Raw genomic sequence first — 19649 nt, 5'->3', positions numbered from 1 at the left:
GTATCCCTTGAAGTCTGCAGTAGGCAATTACTGATGCCAGGCATTTTATGAATACTCTGGGCACAGTAGATAAGCCAAAGGGCAATGCAGATAATTGATAGTGGATTGAACCTGCAAGAAATCTGAGGTATCTTCTGCAGCTTTCTCTGATTGGGACATGCAGGTATGCCTCCTTGAGGTCCAATGTTACCAGCCAAGACTCCTTGCCCAGCATGGGAAGAAGCTGCTGTAAGGTGAGCATTTTGAATTTTGGTACGAGCAGAAATGTGTTTAGGATGGATAAGTCCAAAATGGGTCTCCAATCTGTTTCCTTCCTTGGTACCAGGAATAGTCTGGAATAAAAACCTTAACCTTGTTCATGAGTAGGTACCTCTTGAATAGCTTTCATGTTCATGAGGTTTGAAATTTGTATTTGAGCCTCTGTCCTTTGTGTGGCAGGTTCGGCATGCCTCTCACTTTTGGAAGAGTGTGAAAATGAAATCTGTAGCCTCTGTTTATAATGTCCAGGATCCATTTGTCTGTTGTGATATGCCAATTTTTTGAAAATAATGCCAGTTTTCCTCCCAAGGGTGCTGCCAGCTGAGACTTGCTTGGCATGCAAAGGGGAAAGTCATTAGGTTTGTTTCCTGTATTGTTGTGCACTGTCTTCGCCACCTCTTGGTGCTGGAGTTTGCCATTGTCTGCCTCTATATGATCCTTGAGATTGTCCTCTGCCCCTTGTGCGCCTGTATCTACCTCTTTGGGGCTTGTCCGTGGCTGGAAAGTACCAGTTTTTTGAAGGCCAATTTCTGCTAAAATGTGGTGGTTGCACCTGTAGAAAAGCTTTGACAGTTTGCATAGATTTAGCTTTTTCTTCCATTTTCCGTAGTATCTCCTCAGCATTAGTACCAAATAATACATCCTTTTGTAAAGGCGCATCTAATAGTTTAGCTTTCACATGATCACGCAACATTTGTTCCCTAAGCCAGGCATGTCTACAAATGACTGATCCTGTAACAGCAGCTCTACTTGAGGCCTCTAGAGCATCATAGCCACATTGTAAGGTGCGTTTACCCACTTGTTCTGCACTATGCATCATATCCTGCAACTCCTTCAAATCTGGTTGTTCAGGTTGTGACATTTTATTCCTTAATAGTGATAACAGAAACTGCTGATATTTAAGCATATGGAACTGACAATTTAAGGCCCTCATGGCTAGGGTGGCCGAGGTATATACCTTTTTTACCCACCTTTCTAAGGATCTAGACTCTCTTTCAGAAGGTAATGGATTCTTAGCAGTAGAGGCCTTCATTCCCTTGGGGCCTTGAGAAATGGTTTCAGGGTCAGCATTATGGCTTTTGTAAAGAAACTGGTGTGAGTTAGGAACTTTGTAGTACCTATCAGGCTTGACTGGGGCAGGAGGCAGGGAATCCGGATTAAGGCAAGCCTCCGAGTAAACATCATCAAGTATGTCCAAGACAGGAGGAATCGCCAGAGGCCTGTGCTGAGGTAGCAAAAGAAATTCCCTAAGTCTTTTCTTGGAATCTGAAAAATCTTGGCCTTCCCAATGGAAGCGTTCCCTCAAGGTATGCAAGGTTTCCCCGAAAGAGAAATCCTCTGGGGGAGATACAGAAGGAATGGACTGCTCTGCATCAGAATCTTCAAAAGGGGAGTACGAGTGTTCCTCTTCATCAGAATGTTCTGAAATAATGGAGCCTTGGTCAGAAGAGGGAGAATCTTCCTCCACTCTGGGTCTCTTGTCCGGAGGGGGTTAGGAACCCCTGAAAAGAGTAATTAAATCCTCAGCCATTTTGAGCATCTGCTTTTTAGGCATGGGACCTGGAGATGGGCCCTGTGCAACAGGCCTCTTGGGATGCATGGCTGATTTGGACTTAGTAAAGGCAGTTATGGAAAAGGAAGATGAGGGTCTGAAGACACCATGGGTGGAAGTGGACCTGTCCACATTAAAAGGCTCAACACACACAGTGGCTTCGGTAGCTGTAGTCAGGGTATGGGCCGAGGCACCTGCGGTCTCGGTTACAGAAGACACCGCCAGAGAAGTGTCGTCGGTAGTCAGGGGCTGCGTAGGCGCCTCGCTGAGAACCGGACCACGTGTAGTCTGTTTTGGCGTGGTGTCGGTGGAGACCGCAGACCTCATGTGTTGGTCTTTGTCCTTGCGTTTTTTGGACAAAACGGTAGTCGGAGTCTCAGACGACATTTTATAATCAAAAGCTTTACCAAAAAAGTGCTGGGCGAACTCCGCCCGACGCTTAATAGTGCATTTATTGAAAGTAGCACAAAAGCGACAGCCCGAGACATCGTGATATGGGCCTAAACAAGGTATACAGAGGGAATGGAAATCCTTATGCGGTATTTGCTTCCCACAAGAAATACAATTGTTAACTTTGTCTGACATCGGTCTGAGGCAAGAAAAGTTTCCCTAACGGGGTACTTAGCTTTAAAGAAGACTTCTGTTTCCAAATTTTCGTAATTTCAGGAGCTGGCCGACCGGCACTTGCGAACTGCTTCTGCTTCGGGCACCGCGCGGCAAAAAAGACTGAAGAAAATGGCGACGGCTGTGTCTTGTATACCCCTGTCGCACTGACGTCAGGAAAGAAAGCGACGACAACCGACGCTGGACCTAGACTTTGGAATTCGGCCGACCGAGGACCCGCCTGACGGCAGGAGAACCCATCTGTTATGACTGCAGCTGTATGCACAATGAACATCAAGGTGGACCAATTTCACAAAGAAACAGTTCAAATAAGCAGGCACAATAATCCTTTAACCAGACATTCCCAGCTCATAAGGCCAGAATCTAATCTTTCCTCCCACAAGAGTGCAGACAACAAACCTTCTTAAATGTAAAATAACTGGTCTTAAGCCCAAGTGCTTAAAACCAGAACTAATAAACTTTTAGAACAGACGACACAGCCTTCAATCAGCAATTTCCAATTTAGAGACGGTTTGGCAGGAGAGCCCGAAGGTACGGAACCACCCTCAGCCAAGACCTTCAGGAGTAATTTGTTGCGGTGGTCCATAAAAGCCCTTGGGTTGAATGCGGCACAAATGTTGCGTTCAACCTCCAGGTTGGCTGCTCCCAAATAGTAAAGACACTCCTCATGTGAATCAGAGTAAGTCATCTTCCAACCGCACGAGGAGCAGCATTTGAGACCAGAGGGTTTTTCTCAGCCACACTTTCCTATCTTTCTCGTGTGTGTGCTTGAAATACCTAACGAGGTAGAGGAAAGGCTGGGGAAAAAAGCTACCAAGGAATGGGTAGGAAATAACTCTAGACTACAGACATAGCAATGGGAAGGGAGGTAAACTAGGCTGGACTACACTAACTAGCTAAAAGAGAAGAAAGAACCGAAGGGAAGGCAAAAAAAATACACTTTTCTAAGTTTGCAGAGGCTTGAGCTTGGATCACATCCTAAGCGTTCAGTGATAGATGAGCTCTGGGGGTTACAGGTCAGCAGGGGATTATGGGAAGGAGAGGAGCTTGAGCTCAGGATCTGTCCATCAGTTGCTGGCTTGAATCTGAGGTTGGATCCAAGACCCATTCATGATGAATAATGACATGGATGGCATCTTCCTAACCATTCTTATTTTCAACCATAGACTGCACCTGAAACAGCCAGCTACATCTGTCAATCAACTCTCATGTGTGACTGCACAAGTAGAAAAATAACAGCTACAGTAGTGTAGTTAAATCCGTTTACCTAGAGCACCCAACACATCAACTGCCATAAAAATTAAAATACTCATACTATATACTTGTACTGTGCTGTTATGCATCATTACTACTACCTACAGACCTATATGACTTCCTTCTAGAAGGCACTAAATGACAATGACCTAAGTATTTTAACTGGGAGTTTTAACGCAATATACTCTGTATCCTCCCCACACAAAGTCGCAGCATTGATCACATTACTGTTTTCACCCTAGCTGCCCTTTGCTTCCATTCACCAAATGCCTTCCAGAGAGCTGTTTCGGGTGATCACCTGAGACAGACAAAAGTGCTTAAAAAAAAAAAAAAAAAAAAAAAAAAAAAAATTGCCAGAGCAATACATTTCAAGTTGCTGCTGCATGAGTAAACTTGCTGCTACATAGACCCTCCCACCCCAGAGCCAACAGCATTAAAAGTAAATAAAAAGAAAAATCTGTACTTCGCTAACAGGAAATGTCTACTGTTACCACTATCCTTACTTATACCTGGTTTCTTGCAAGTAAAAACTACAAAACACATACTTGCAAAAGAAACCGTGCCTAAAGATCTGCACATCTCCAGATCCAGGTGATCTAATCAAATGACTAGAAATTAACAGAAAAGCATTGTGACAGGCTACAAAGGGAACAGACTGCTGGTGTTTATAGACTGCATAGTAATAAGACATGGGTTAACTACACTCACGACCCGTTACTATGCTCATGGGATACTAGTTAAAAGTCAGACCAATAAAAAGGAAATACCTCTCACTCTGGGGCTTACATTTCCCATTGATTTTAATGAAAGTCTACCAAGTAGATATTTGCACAGTTGTGCTAAAAGACTGTTTTTTTTTTCCTTTTCTTATTTTAAAATTGGCTTCATGCAGACTTTAAAACAAAGTATTTACAGAAAATGAGCCATCTCCATACCAATGGATCAACCATGCACTGCCAAATTAACTCAACCCACAGGCAAGGGGTTACTCTGTCTAAGCTAGTTAACTCTAACTCAATGCTTTTTTTCCTATAATGGTATATTCACCTTAAAAAACATTCCTTGATTCAGACCAATTAACTCCAGACTACAGAACTGGTTTGAAGAAAGACCGATAGAGGTTTGGAAACTCGTGAGAACATTTTTCCTTCTTGCTGTTGAAGAGGCACATGTTTAGATTTGCTAAAGATGCACACTTCATGAAACTGATAGTACCATACAACACTGATCGAACATTTCCTCACTTTTCTATCCAATAAGTCTGAAGGGCAAACATCCGATATGAGCAAGAATTAATCCAGGAAACCTCTTACTTTAAGTGTCAAAGTCCAGTCCTACTTAGCAAATGCACATATAGGCCATTATTTTTTCCTTCCGCAGCTAAGGAAAACTGCACACATCTATATATACGGTGGAAATAAGAAGTTATGTACCTACCATAACATTTCATGTTAGTTGTCTTCTTCTCGCCTTCTTTCTTGCTGGATGGGTTCGGAGCCAATCCTCGGCTCCGACTCGGCCAATACTAAAGCTCGAGAGCTAATTCCAGCGGCTCGAGGCTCCCCCATATCCCACAATGCTAGGCGGCAACTCCTCAGATCTCGTTTGAAGCTAGGCCAAGCAAGAAAAAAGCTCCATAACATGGAGAAGGGTAACCCACCTCTATAGGGCTGACTGTGAGGTGACATAAACCTAACAGAGGAAATATAGAGGTGGTAAAGCGTGGGAGAAAAGGATTAGAAAAAGGTCACACAACAATCTCCTCTAGGTCTGTCCAGGCTAGGGGGAAGGAGGGTGGGACGCAAGAAAGGCGAGAAGAAGACAACTAACATGGAACGTTATGGTAGGTACATAACTTCTTAATGTTAAGTTGTCTATCTCGCCTTCATTCTTGCTGGATGGGACCGCGTCCCTAGCACCTTGTCCTGGGTGGCCTATCGGAACAGACTCTTGAGAAAGTACAGTTTTGTACCTACCATAAATGTAGATGTCCGATAGGTATGCATCTGCAGTCATCACATATGGGTTTGTTCTGCCTCAGGCAGCCCTTCGGTCGGCCGGATTCCAAAGTCTGGGTCTGGCCTCGGCTGATGTCGCACTTTCCCCGACGTCAGAGCGTCTGGGGTATAAAAGCATCAGCCAACGCCATTTTCCTCAGTTTTTCTTGCCCCAGATGCCAGGTGCCCTCTAAGGAAGGCTAAAATTTGGAGATATGCATTGCAAAAACAAATCCAAACATGCACAGTACTATAAAAACAAATACACCATAATAGATCCCCCCAGCTAGCTATAAGAGGGGTAAGTACCCAAGAAATATACCACAGAGGGGAAGGAGGGAGGGTAAACCTGACTGCAGATGCATACCTATCGGACATCTACATTTATGGTAGGTACAAAACTGTACTATGTCCTTCAAGGATGCATCTGCAGTCATCACATATGGGTAGAATACCATAGCCAATCTGGGGGTGGAGGTACTAAGTAAAGGATGGTGCAGCTAAGATACCCTGCAGGACTGCCGTAGCAAAGCCTGCTCTGGATCTGGAGTATAAAGGTAAATTGTAATGCTTGACAAATGTATGCACGGAGCTCCATGTAGCAGCTTCTAAAATGTCCTCGGTAGCCACCCCTCTTAGGAAGGCTGTGGTGGTGGCTGTGGCTCTCGTGGAATGAGGTCTAATGTCAGCTGGCACAGTCTTTCCATGAAAGGAGTAACAAAAACAAATGCAATTTCCTATCCATTTTGAAATTGTCTGTTTGGAAATTGTTTTTCCTTGTGCCCCAGCAGCATATGCTACAAACAGCTGGTCAGTCTTTCTGTAACTTTTAGTTCTGTCCAAGTAGTAGCGCAACTGTCTGCGTATGTCCAGGGTGTGCAGAAGTTTCTCCCCTTTATTTTGTGGTTGTGGGAAGAATGTAGGCAAGTGAATAGCTTGGTTCAAAGATACCCTGAATACCACCTTTGGCATAAATGTAGGATAGGTTCTCAATGAAACTCTGTCCTGATGAAAGATAAGAAATGGCTGCACCGCCATTAGAGCTTGTAACTCAGATACTCTTCTTGCTGAGGTTATGGCCAGAAGGAAGGCAGTTTTCCAAGACAGAAACTGTAAATCTGCAGATGCTGCTGGTTCAAAGGGAGGAAGTGTTAGTTTTTCCAACACGAAGTTAAGGTCCCAAGCAGGTAGAGGTGGTTTCCTTGGGGGATTGATGTTTTTGATTCCTCTTAGAAACCGTCTCAGGAGAGGATGAGAGAAGACAGGTGGATTAACATTGTATTCTGCTGAAATCGCTGAGGCATGTATCTTAATGGAAGAGTAAGACGGGCCGCTGTGGAACAATTCTGCCAAATATTCCAGTATATGTGCCATGTTCATCACTGTCACATCTAGGCCCTTTGTTGTGTTCCAAGTGTGAAATCTTTTCTATTTTGCTGAATATGCCTTCCTTGTGGAAGGCCGTCGAGCTTCCATAATAATATCTTTCACTCTCTGGGATAGCTTATCCTGAGGAGGAGTCATGGTATTTTCCAGGCAGTTAGCTGCAAGGTTTTCAGGTTGGAATGCAGAGTCTTGAAATTGTGCTGCGTCAGTAGAAGTGGCCATAGGGGGAGAGGCCACGGTTTTGTCTGTGACATGCTCTTTAACAGTGGGTACCAGTGCTGTCTTGGCCAGTTTGGAGCTATCAGAATCACTCTGGGCTGCTCTGTCCTGATCTTCAGTAAGACCTTGGTCATTAATGGGAGAGGTGGAAAAGCATACACTGTTGGAGCTTTCCAGCTGAAAAAGAGAGCGTCCACTTTCCATGCTTGTGGGTGGTATGTCCTTGAGCAGAATTTCTTCAGTTGATGATTGTGGGGGGAAGCGAACAGAAGTATTTCCGGCCTTCCCCATGATTGTGTTGAGTAAGAAGATGTCTGGGTGCAGCATCCATTCGTGTGCATCCATGATATTTCTGCTTAAGCTGTCTGCCAGTATATTGTCCTTCCCTGGCACGAACTGGGACTGCAGCTGTATATTGAGTTTCAAGGAAAGCTCCCATAGATTCATTGCCAGTCTGCAAAGAGGGTAGGAATGGGTGCCTCCTTGCTTGTTTATGTACCACATAACTGTGGTGTTGTCTGTCCTTATGAGTAGGTGGCCTTGATGAAGAAAAAGTCTGAAGGCCTCGATTGCCTGTATCACTGCCAGCATTTCATTTTGGTTTATGTGCATGCGCAGCTCTCTCTGTCCATAGCCCTTGGATACATCTGCCCTCCATGTGTGCTCCCCCAACCTCGGTCTGAAGCGTCCGTAGTGATGGTTTGGTTGGCTCTTGGCTTGCTGAAGGGCAACCCGCTGTTCGACTGGCAGGCTTGAGCCCACCACAGAAATTCCTTTTGGAGACATGGAATGAGTGGGATCAAGGTTTCTAAGCTGTGACTGTGCTGAGTCCATAAACTCCTTAGGTACCATTGTAATTTTCTCATATGCAGCCTTGCTTGTGGGATCAGAAGAATGCAAGATGCCATGTAACCCAGGGCCTGCAGGATTTTCCTTGCAGTCAGCTGAGTTTTGTCTCGTCAGATTCTTGAAGTAATCTGGTAGTTGTTTTTGTTTTTCTTCTGTGAGAAAGGCCATTTGGGTGGTTGTGTCTAGATCCGCACCCAGAAAAGTTATTCTTTGGGATGGAACAAGTCTTGATTTGTGGATGTTGACTGTATATCCCAAGGCCTGCAGTAGGTGGATGGCATAATCCAAGTCCTTTAACAAAGTTTGCTTGCTGTCCGCTTGTATAAGGCAGTCGTCCAGATATGGGTAAATTTGAATCCCCTGAAGTCTGCAGTGTGCAATTACTGATGCCAGGCATTTCGTGAATACTCTGGGTGCAGTAGATAAGCCAAAGGGCAATGCTGAGAATTGATGATGCTCTGACCCTGCCAGAAATGTGAGGTGTCTTCTGCAACTTTGTCTGATAGGGACATGCAGGTATGCCTCCTTGAGGTCTAGAGTCACCAGCCAAGACCCCTTGCCCAGCATGGGAAGGAGATGCTGTAGAGTCAGCATTTTGAATTTTGGCACAATGGGGTATGTATTCAGTGCGGACAAGTCGAGAATAGGCCTCCATAGATTTTCTTTTCTTGGAACAAGGAATAATCTGGAGTAAAATCCTTGGCCTTGTTCTGAAAGAGGTACCTTTTCTATAGCTTTCATTTGTATTAAGTTGCAAATTTGTTTCAAAGCCTCTGCCCTTTGATTTGGTGGCAGGTCTGGCATGCCTTTTCTTTTTGGCAATGTGTGGAAATGGAACCTGTATCCTTTGTCTATTATTTGCAGTGTCCATGTGTCCCTTGTAATGCTGTGCCAATTTTTTGAAAATAAAGAAAGCTTTCCGCCCAAAGGTGCTTCTAATTGAGCCCTGGTCGGCGGAGTCAAAACAAAGTCATTGAGTCTGTCCTGGTGTAGCAGTTGTAGTTCCTGCACTACCTCTCTGGTTGGGAGGCTGCCATTGACGGCCTCTGTAGGAGCCTCTAGCTTGCCCTCTACCTCTGGCACGCCTATTCCTGCCTCTCTGAGATCTGTCTGAGTCCGGAAAGGACCAATTCTTAGTAGGCCAATTTCTGCTGAATCTTGGTGGTTGTACTTGCAGAAAGTCTTTGACTGTTTGCACAGATTTTGCCTTTTCTTCAAATTTCTTTAAGACCTCTTGAGCCGTGGAACCAAATAATTTTTGCTTTTCCGTAGGAGCATCCAAAAGCTTAGCTTTAACATGGTCTGGCAGAAATTGTTCCTTCAGCCAGGCATGCCTACGTATGACTGCACCTGTCAGACCTGACCTACATGAAGCTTCCAATGCATCATAACCACACTGCAAGAAATGGTTACTAACCTGCTGGGGGTTATGTACCAGATCCTGAAGGGATTTGCGATCAAGGGGTTCAGAAGAAGACAGTTTCTTATGCAATTCATCTAACAAATACTCTTGGTACTGTATCATATGAAATTGACAATTTAATGCCCTCATGGAAAGAGTTGCAGAAGTATACACTTTCTTACCCCATCTCTCTAAAGCTCTGGACTCCCTTTCAGAGTGGGCCTTGTACAGGTGTAGATGTGAGTCCGGGACCCTGTAGTACCTATCAGGTTTGGCAGGAGCCGGAGGGAGAGAGTCAGGGGCAGTACTAGCATCAGAGTACACATCATCAATAACATTCAAGACAGGAGGTATAGCTAAAGGCCTATGCTGAGGTAAATGTAAAAAGGTCCTTAATCTCTTTCTAGAATCAGAGAATTCCTGACCCTGCCACTGAAAATGTTCTCTCAGAGTGTAATGTCTCTCCAAAGGAAAACTCTTCAGGAGGGGAGGCCGAGGGAATAGATTCTTCAGCATCAGAATCCTTGTAGGCCGAATAAGCCTCCTCCTGGTGGTCTGATAGAGTAGAGCCATCAGTGGACTCATCTGAGGAGTGGGGGTCAGAGGGCTCAACCCTGGGCCTTTTGTCTGGGGGTGGTTGAGAGCCCCTGTCCGGATGAGGTTGAGAACCTCTAATTAAGGAGATAAGATCCTCTGCTAAGCTAAGAATCTGTGAGCCAGTAGAAGGTCTCTGAGAGGTAACCTTGGGAGGCAAAGTTTTAGAAAGTTTAGCATCTTTAGCCCTAGAGAAAGCCTTAATGGACATGGATGCAGGAGGTCTGGCTGCACCACGTGCAGGAGTAGACTTGTCTAAAGGAATGGTGTCGGAAGGTTCCCGGACACCAGTTTCAGAAGGTAATTCAATAACCGACTCCGCCAAGGTAGTCGGTTGTACGGTTTTGGTAATCAGAAGTACCAAGGACTCTGTTTCAGCCGAAACAGAGACACTCGCGGTAGGCCTGACCGTGGTTTCAGCCGAAAGCACGGCCCACGTGTGTCGGTCCTTGTCCTTCCATTTTTTAACTAAATGCGAAGTCGGAGTCTCCGGCGGCATCTTGTAAGCAAAACTAGCCCCAAAGAATTCCTCTGCAAACGCCGACCGACGAGAGTTCGTCGGTTGAAGGAAGCACAGGCTGAACAGGCCGAGACGTCGTGGTCTGGGCCTAGGCAGGGGAGGCAGTAAGAGTGGAAATCCTTATGAGGTATTTGTTTCCCACAAGTTAAACAATTATTAACTTTATCTGACATCAGCTGAGGCAAGAAAGAGTCCCCAACGGGGTACTTAGCTTTTTCGAAGTCTTCGGTAGCAGAATCACAGGAGCTGGCCGACCGGCACTTGCGAACTGCTTCTGCTTCGGGCACCACGCGGCAAGAAAGACTGAGGAAAATGGCGTTGGCTGATGCTTTTATACCTCAGACGCTCTGACGTCGGGGAAAGTGCATCAGCCGAGGCCAGACCCAGACTTTGGAATCCGGCCGACCGAAGGGCTGCCTGAGGCAGGACAACCCATATGTGATGACTGCAGATGCATCCTTGAAGGACATCGAAGCAGACGACGGCGCCGAAAGGAAAGGTATCAGTTCCGATGCTCCCAGTGTCTCGGCTCCGAGCAGCACCGGCTCCGAACTCAATAGAGTCAGAGGAGGAATGTCTAGTGGAACAGGGGTAGCCATCGACTGTTGAGTCGGGCTGTGTAACATCTGGGCCAGTGCCTCGGACTTAAGAAGTCTACTCACCACCCTCTGCAAATCATGGTCCGAAAGTCTGGAGGACCTAGAGGAGTGTGACCTATGGCTCCGTTCAGACAAGAGCGGTGAGGCTGGAGCCGAATGAACGGAGCCGATAGGAGACCTGGACCTCTTTCTAGTAGTCGGTTCCGACAAGAATATCTGAACCGACTTGGACTTATCTGTCTCGGCTCCAGCCGGAGCCGAGGACAGTGTGTGTAGTAGGTCTAGAATCATAGGTTCCGGCCGGAGCCGATGGTTGAACCGATTGAACGGTCTTCGAACCTCCGGACGACGGCTCGGACACTGGAGCCGACTGCCTGGAGGACTTGGTAGGTTTCCCCGACAGACTGTGTTGGGGGACCCTCAGGCTTCAACAAGCCTCTTAAGATTAATTTATTTTTACGTTCCTGCAGGACTCTAGGGCTGAAACCGTGACAGACAGCACAAGAGTCCTGCAGGTGTAAAGGTCCCATGCAATACACACAAGTGTGACAGTCTGTCAGAGACATCTTCTGACAGCACGAGTCACACTTCTTAAAGCCTGAGACCTTCGATTCTTTAGACATATCTAAAGATATACAAGTAGTGCAATCACTCACACACAAACACACAGATTACACCAAAATTAAAATTAAAGTAACTAAATTTAATAAAAATTCCCTAGAAAAAACACACTCACTCCAACTACTAGGAGGGGTGGGAAGGGGCCTAAGGCAAGAACCCTTGGAAAATTTTTTTAGAAAAGGGGGAGGAATTTGTAAGGAAGTCGTAAAAAAAACCAAGTAATTAAGTAATAACTACTGAAAAATTAACTTAAAGGGGTCTAACTTTGGTAAAACTTTTATAAAAGTAACTAACCAGCAGAGCCGGTTGGAAAGAGCACCTCGTCAGCTAAGCGGCAAACGAGATCTGAGGAGTTACTGCCTAGCATTGTGGGATATGGGGGAGCCTCGAGCCGGTGGAATTAGCTCTCGAGCTTTAGTATTGGCGGAGTCTGAGCCGAGGATCGGCTCCGAACCCATCCAGCAAGAATGAAGGCGAGATAGACAACTTAACATTGTAAGTTAGATATGCAGCAATACTGCTAAAATAGGCAACTGAAGAAATAATGTAAATTTGAGCTGCCATAACTAAAAAAAAAAAACAGGGCCAAACAGTAGGCAACATCAGAAACACCGCTCTCAACATCTGGCCATAGCAACTGTTTAAAGTACATTTGTGTCATGCTACATTAAAATGCAAATATGCTAGCTAAATCATCTGCTGAGATGCCTCAAGTGAAGACACGAAGGAGTACAGCTTCAAAAACTCAACAATACTAAAAAAACATTATCAAGTCAGTCTTGCATCTATAATACATCTCTGTCTAAAAATATTCCATACAAAAAACATGATTCTTAAAGTAAACCTGCATGTAAAGTGAAAATAGAGTTATCTGAATAAGCAATAGTTGCTTTCAGTTTTCACTTACACTCATCATAGAAGCCATAGATGCGGTTGATGCTGGCACATTCATGGTTTCCTCGCAACAGAAAGAAATTCTCAGGATACTTGATTTTATAAGCCAGCAATAAGCAGATAGTTTCCAATGACTGCTTGCCTCTGTCTACATAATCCCCCAAGAAAAGGTAGTTTGCTTCAGGTGGAAAACCTCCATATTCAAACAACCGTAGTAAGTCAGTGTACTGGCCATGAATATCACCTAAAATTAAAAGAAATGCTGCTTTTACATCTGACATTTTTTCCCTTTCTGCTTGTTTGTTTGGCGAAGTTATAAAATAAACATGGTTAACTCACTTAAAATGCATTGCCTAAACACAAACTACAGTTACTGAACAGCAACATTACAGAAAGTACAGCTGTGTTAACAGATTACCAAAACTGAAGATGTTTAAGCATAGCCACTGCTACTGATGCAATCATAACTTCAGGGATATCTACCACGGGCAGACACCAAAGTCTAGCCAGAGTTTCAGAGCTAGACACCCTCTCCCTATGCAGACATTACTTCTCCTGCCTCCCAAACATCCCCACATCATGGTATAAAAGATATGCAGTCATCCATTTTCTGTTCTTTCTTAAAGATCAAGCAGACTTGGAGAGCTAGGATGCTTGTCTCAGAGAAAAAGGAAAGGAAAATGCTAGAGGCACATTATGGCAATAGGTAGACCTCTCGATCTCTGTATTCTATCACTGGCAGGTGCACCCACAAATTGGCAAAGGGGAGGAAAACAGAAAAATCAAAATGAAGCAAGGATAAGAAAGGAAGATCGGACTAGACTGGTGCCCCATCCCAGTCCAGCAAGAACCTACAGAGGACAATGGTGGGAAAAGTAGAGCTGTGTACACCTACCATAAATGTAGATGTTAGAGTGTATTCACTGTTGCAGTCATTACATTTGGGTAATCCTGCTGTCTTGGGTCCTGCGCCGGCTGCTGTCGCCCCCTCCCTGACGTCAGGGGTATTAAAGATGCAGCAGACACCATTTTCTTTATTTTTCTTGCCCCAGATGTCAGGTGCAAATACACCACATAGGTTGTATAAATTAGAGAAGGAAAGATAGGCTCCATCAGAAGAAAAGGGGGATGGCGGGTGGATAACCTGGACTGCAACAGTGAATACACGCGAACATCTACATTTATGGTAAGTGTACACAACTGTACTATGTTCTTCGCGTTTCACTGTTGCAGTCATTACATTTGGGTAGAGTCCCAAAGCTATGGTTGGGAGGCTGGAGCTAAACAGCATTAGGAGCGGCTATGAAGACCTGCAGAACTGCAGTGGCAAAGCCTGCCCTGGATTTAGAGCAAAGTGGCAGATGAAAATGCTTTGTAAAGGTGTGCACTGAACTCAAGTCGCAACCTGTAAAATGTCCTTAGTTGGTACTCCCCTGAGAAAAGCTGCTGAAGTGGCTGCAGCTCTGGTTGAATATGGCCTAATGCCCTCAGGCACTGGCTTGCCATGGTGTGAATAGCAGAAACGAATGCAGTGGCCTATCTACTTTGAAATAGTCTGCTTTGAGATAGCCTTTTCTTGTGATCCTGCAACATATGTCACTAGTAATTGTTCTGTCTTTCTGAAAACTTTGGTTCTGTCCAAGTAGAATCTAAGCTGTCTGTGTAAATCCAAAGAATGCAGAATTCTCACCCCCTTGTTCTGTGGATTTGGATAAAAAGTTGGCAGATGAATTGTTTGGTTAAGAGCCACATTGGAAACCACCTTAGGCATAAATGTTGGGTTTGCCCTCAGAGAGACCCTGTCTGGATAAAAAATGATAAAAGGTTCCACAGCCATGAGTGCCTGTAGCTCTGAAACTAGTCTTGCAGAAGTTATTACTAGGAGCAGTGCGGTTTTCCAGGATAAAAACTTTATCAGCAGTAGCAGCTGGCTCAAAAGGAGGCAGGGTGAGTTTTTCCAACACATAGCTGAGGTCCCATGCAGGCATTGGTGATCTCTCCTTGGAGGCCTTAAATTTTTGGCTCCTCTGAGGTACTGCTTTAATAGGGGATGAGAAAAGATTGGTGGCTCTGTATTGTAATGAGACGAAATGGCAGGGGCATGAACTTTAATAGATGAAAAAGATAGGCCTTTGTCCAGCATCTCACTTAAATATTGCAAAATCTGAGGAATATTTAGCACAGCTGTGTCAGTTCCTTGTGCCTGGTACCAAGCACAGAATCTCTTCCATTTTCCAACATAAAATTTTCAAGTACTAGGCCTTCTGGCTTCCAAAATGACATCCATCACAGCTTTAATGAGAGGTGTGTTTTGTATGACTACATTATCAGCCATGCTGCCAGGTTTAAAGTCCTGAGTTGGCTGTGCAGGCTCCGATTGTTTTGCTGGGACAGTAAACGAGGTATTTGAGGTAAGGTCTAAGCTGGGCATTGAGACAAGTTCCTTCGTACTGGATACCAGTACTGGTGGGGCCAGTCTGGGGCAATCAGTATTCATCTTTGGCTTCTCCTGTCTGACCTTTAGGAGTACCTTGGGGAGGAGAGGCAGTGGGGGAAAGGCATATACAGATAGGTTTTTCCAGCTGAAAGATAGGGTGTCCACTTTCCATACTTGTCTGTGATAAGTCCTTGTGCGGAATCTTTTTAGTTGGTAGTCGTGAGGGGAGGCAAATAGATCTATGTCTGGGCATCCCCATTTCCTTGTTATCATGCTGAAGACTTGTGGATCCAGCTGTCACTCGTGGGGATCCATGAGGTTTCTGCTTAGTCTGCCAGAGTATTATTCCTTCCTGGCAGGAATTGTGCTTGCAGATGTACTTGGTAAGTCAATGTTGTGTCCCCACAAAGTCATGGCTAGTCTGCAAAGGGGGTAAGAATGCGTGTCCCCCGCTTGTTTATATACCACATGACAGTGGTGTCTGTCTATCAGTAGTTGTCCCGGATGAAGTAGGTCCTTGAAGGCTGTCAGGGCATTTTGAACAGCTAGCATCTCTTTTGATTGATATGTATATGCATTTGGTTTGAGGACCATGCATCCTGACTGCATCTTCCTGCCATGTGGGCCCACAAGGCATAATCTATCTGATGCATCCGTTGTTAGTGTCTACTTGGCTGGGGGTAATGTGAATGGCTGTCCCGTGTTTTGGTGACAAGCCTTTGCCCACCATCGAAACTCCTGTTGCAGGCAGGGAATGAGAGTAATCAGTTTCCAGGCTGTGGCAATGTTGAGTCCAAATACTTTTTAGGTACCATTGACGTTTCCTCATATGCAGTCTTGCATATGGAATTAGTAGGATGCAGGATGCCATGAAGCCCAAAGCCTGCAGAATTTTTCTTGCAGATAACTGGGCCTTTGTTGCCAGCATTTCGAAATAGGTAAGTTGCCTTTGCCTGGCGTGAGATAAGCCATCTGGGCAGTTGTATTTAAGCTTGCACCCAGGAATATTATCTCTTGAGTGGGTACTAGTTTTGATTTCTTTTCGTTGACTGTGTACCCTTGGCATGTTAGAAGTCTTTTCACAAACGCCAGACGCTGTAGAAGAATGTCCTTTTTCTCTGCTTGAATTAGGCAGTCGTCCAAGTAAGGATATATTTGAATTCCTCTTTGTCTGCAGAATGCAATTACTGGTGCCAGGCACTTTGTAAAGACCCTGGGCACAGTAGATAAGCCAAAGGGCAGTGCAGAGAATTGGTAATGCATTGAGCCAGCCTTGAATCTGAGGTATCTTCTGCAATTTTGTCTGATAGGGACATGCAGGTATGCCTCCTTGAGGTCCAAAGTCAAGAGCCAAGCTTTCTTGCCCAGCATGGGAAGAAGCTACTGTAGTGTCAACATTATGAATTTCGGAACATCCAGGTAAGTGTTTAGAGAAGAAAGATCCAGAATGGGTCTCCAGGCTTTGTCCTTTCAGGGAACCAGAAAGAGTCTTGAGTAAAATCCTTGTCCTTGCTCCTGTGGTGGTACCTTTTGAATAGCTCTCATGTCCATGAGTGCTGTAATTTGTCTTTGAGCCTCTGCCCATTGATTTGGTGGTAGATTTGGCATTCCTTTTAACCTTGGCAGGGTGTGAAAGTGGAACATGTAACCTTGAGATACAATGTTGAGAACCCATTTGTCTTTGGTGATGCAATGCCAATTGTGATAGAAAAGTGCCAGTTTTCCTCCTAAGGGGGCTGCCAAGAGAGCTGTTTGGCAGCTGTAGTGGGAAGTCATTGAGGCTGCTTTTTATAAGGTTGTGGCCTGTCGTCCCCTTCTTTCTGGCCTGGTGTACCCCATTGTCGAGGCCTGTAAGGAGCTTGTGCTTGACCTCGACCTCTTGGACGTCTGTATCTGCCCCTTCGAGGTCGGTCTGTGACTGGAAAGGACCAATTCTTTGTTGGCCAATTTCTGCTAAAACGAGGAGGCTGAACCTGTAAGAAATCTTTCACCGTTTGCATAGATTTTGCCTTATCCTCCATCTTCTTTAATACCTCCTCTGCCTTAACTCCAAACAACACATCCCGCTGCAAAGGTGCATCCAATAATTTTGCCTTAACATGATCTGGTAACGTATGTTCTTTTAACCAAGGATGCCTTCTAATGACAGAGCCTGTAACTGCTGCTCTACAGGAGGGTTCTAAGGAATCAAACCCACATTGCAAAGTATGTTTTCCCACTTGTTCAGCTGCATGCAATAAATCCTGCATTTCTTTAAAATTAGGAGGATCTGAATCTGGAAACATCTTTTGTTTCAACTAAGACATCAAAAATTGCTGATATTTTAGCATGGGAAACTGGCAATTTAAGGCTCTCATTGCTGAAGTTGCAGACGTATATACTTTCTTTCCCCATCTGTCTAATGCTCTGGAATCTGTCAGAGGGAACTGTTTTTTTTTTTGCTTATGAGGCCTTAATCCCTTTGGGTCCCTGAGAAATAGTTTCAGGGTCAGCAACAGGGCTTTTATACAGAAATTTGTGAGAGTCAGGGACTCTAATATCTATCAGGTTTAACTGGGGCTGGAGGTAAGGAGTCAGGGTTTAAGCTGGATTCAGTGTACACATCATCCACAATATCTAACACTGGCGGAATAGCAAGGGGTCTGTGTTGAGGCAATAAAAGGAAGTCTCTGAGCCTTTTCTTGGATTCTGAGTAATCCTGGCCTTCCCAATGGAAATGCTCCTTCATGGTATGCAAGGTCTCCCCAAAGGAATAGTCCTCAGGCAGAGAGGCTGATGGAACGGATTCCTCAAAATCAGAATCCTCATAAGGGGGTAAAGAATATCCTAGGTCTGTGGATGAATCTGAAGAAATGGACACCTGGTCGGAAGATTCATAGTCTGCATCCTGTCTGGGCCTTTTACCAGGAGGGGGATGGGACCTCCTGATCAGGGTGATTAGGTCTTCGGCCATTTTGTGCATTTCTTTCTTAGGCATGGAAGTCTGTCCTGCACAATGCTGCATCTATTTCTTTGTTTTTAAGGGGGCCTTAGACTTAGCAGAGGGTTTAATGGTTAACTGGGTAGATCTGAAAACACGCTCTAGGCTGTGGATTGCTCAGCTACTTCAGTTCCCTCTGAAGGGTTAGTTTCGGTAGGCTGAAAACCTAGAGTGTCCAAAGGTCCAGCCGGCTCCACGTGGGAGTCAGAGGCGGTCTGTGGTTCTGTAGAAGCGGTCAGGGGCTGCGTAGGCGCCTCGCTGAAAACCGGAGAACCTGCGACCGGCTTAGAAGAGGCCTCGTAGTCAGTTTTGGGCCTCGGATGCCTGCCCTTGTCTTTGCGCTTTTTATGTATTCCGGTCGTCGGAAGTTCCGACGGCATGGTGTAATTGAATTTTCTGCCAAAATAATGTCGGGCAAAATCAAACAGACGTTTAATAGTGCGCTTGTTGAACCTAGCATAAAACCGACAACCAGTGACGTTGTGATCTGGGCCTAGGCATGGAATACAATAGGAGTGGAAATCCCTATGAGGTATTTGCTTCCCACTAGAAATAGTTATTAACTTTTACTGACATCGGTCTGAGGCAAGAAAAAGTTTCCCCAACGGGGTACTTAGCTTTGTAGAAGACTTCAGTTCTGGATTCGGAATGAAAATCTCAGGAGTCGGCCGACCAGCACTTGCGTACTGCTTCTGCTTTGGACACCGCGCGGCAAGAAAGACTTGAGAAAATGGCGTCGGCTGCATCTTATATACCCCTGTCGCACTGATGTCAGGGAGGACGCGACAGCAACAGACGCCGGACCAAGACTTTGGAACTCAGGCCGACTGGGGAAAGTACAGTTTTGTACCTACCATAAATGTAGATGTTAGACTGCTAATACAGCTGCAGTCATAACAGATGGGTTCTCCTGCCGTCAGGCGGGTCCTCGGTCGGCCGAATTCCAAAGTCTAGGTCCAGCATCGGTTGTCGTCGCTTCTTCCCTGACGTCAGTGCGACAGGGGTATAAAGGAACCAGCAGACACCATTTTCTTCAGTTTTTCTTGCCCCAGATGTCAGGTGCCCCCAGAAGGAAGGCAATACATAAATTTGTGTAATCATGCAGTGCAATATAATCAAAATACAGTAGTTGCAAGCAAATACATCATAAATGAATACCCCAATCAGGTTGTAAGAGGATGTGTTAGCCTATAGGCCTGTGCCAAGAGGGGAAGGAGGGAGGGAAACCTGGACTGCAGCTGTATTAGCACTCTAACATCTACATTTATAGTAGGTACAAAACTGTACTATGTTCATCGTGCATACAGCTGCAGTCATAACAGATGGGTAGAATCCCAAAGCTAAGAAAGGGGTGGTAGGTACTAGGTGGAATTAGGAGGAGCCAAAATGCCCTGCAAGACTGCAGTGGCAAAGCCTGCTCTAGATTTTGGGTATAATGGTAGGTTGTAGTGCTTGGAGAAGGT

The 19649-nt window shown here is 45.2% G+C and overlaps 1 protein-coding gene across 4 annotated transcripts in view; it reads right to left on the bottom strand.

Annotated features, from left to right (window-relative positions):
- The window catches only part of PPP1CB (protein phosphatase 1 catalytic subunit beta), a 1120416-nt gene that overhangs the window by 731764 nt on the left and 369003 nt on the right, over positions 1-19649 (bottom strand). For all 4 annotated transcript variants that reach the window (XM_044059903.1, XM_044059904.1, XM_044059905.1 and 1 more), the window contains exon 3: positions 12783-13013. In XM_044059903.1, the coding sequence (XP_043915838.1) occupies positions 12783-13013 (231 nt within the window). The remainder of the gene's footprint in view (positions 1-12782; positions 13014-19649) is intronic.

Source organism: Protopterus annectens, chromosome 1.part2 (genome assembly GCF_019279795.1).
Source record: "Protopterus annectens isolate FY-2018-M chromosome 1.part2, PAN1.0, whole genome shotgun sequence".
NCBI lineage: Eukaryota > Metazoa > Chordata > Ceratodontiformes > Protopteridae > Protopterus > Protopterus annectens.
This window is presented reverse-complemented; position numbering and strand designations above follow the sequence as displayed.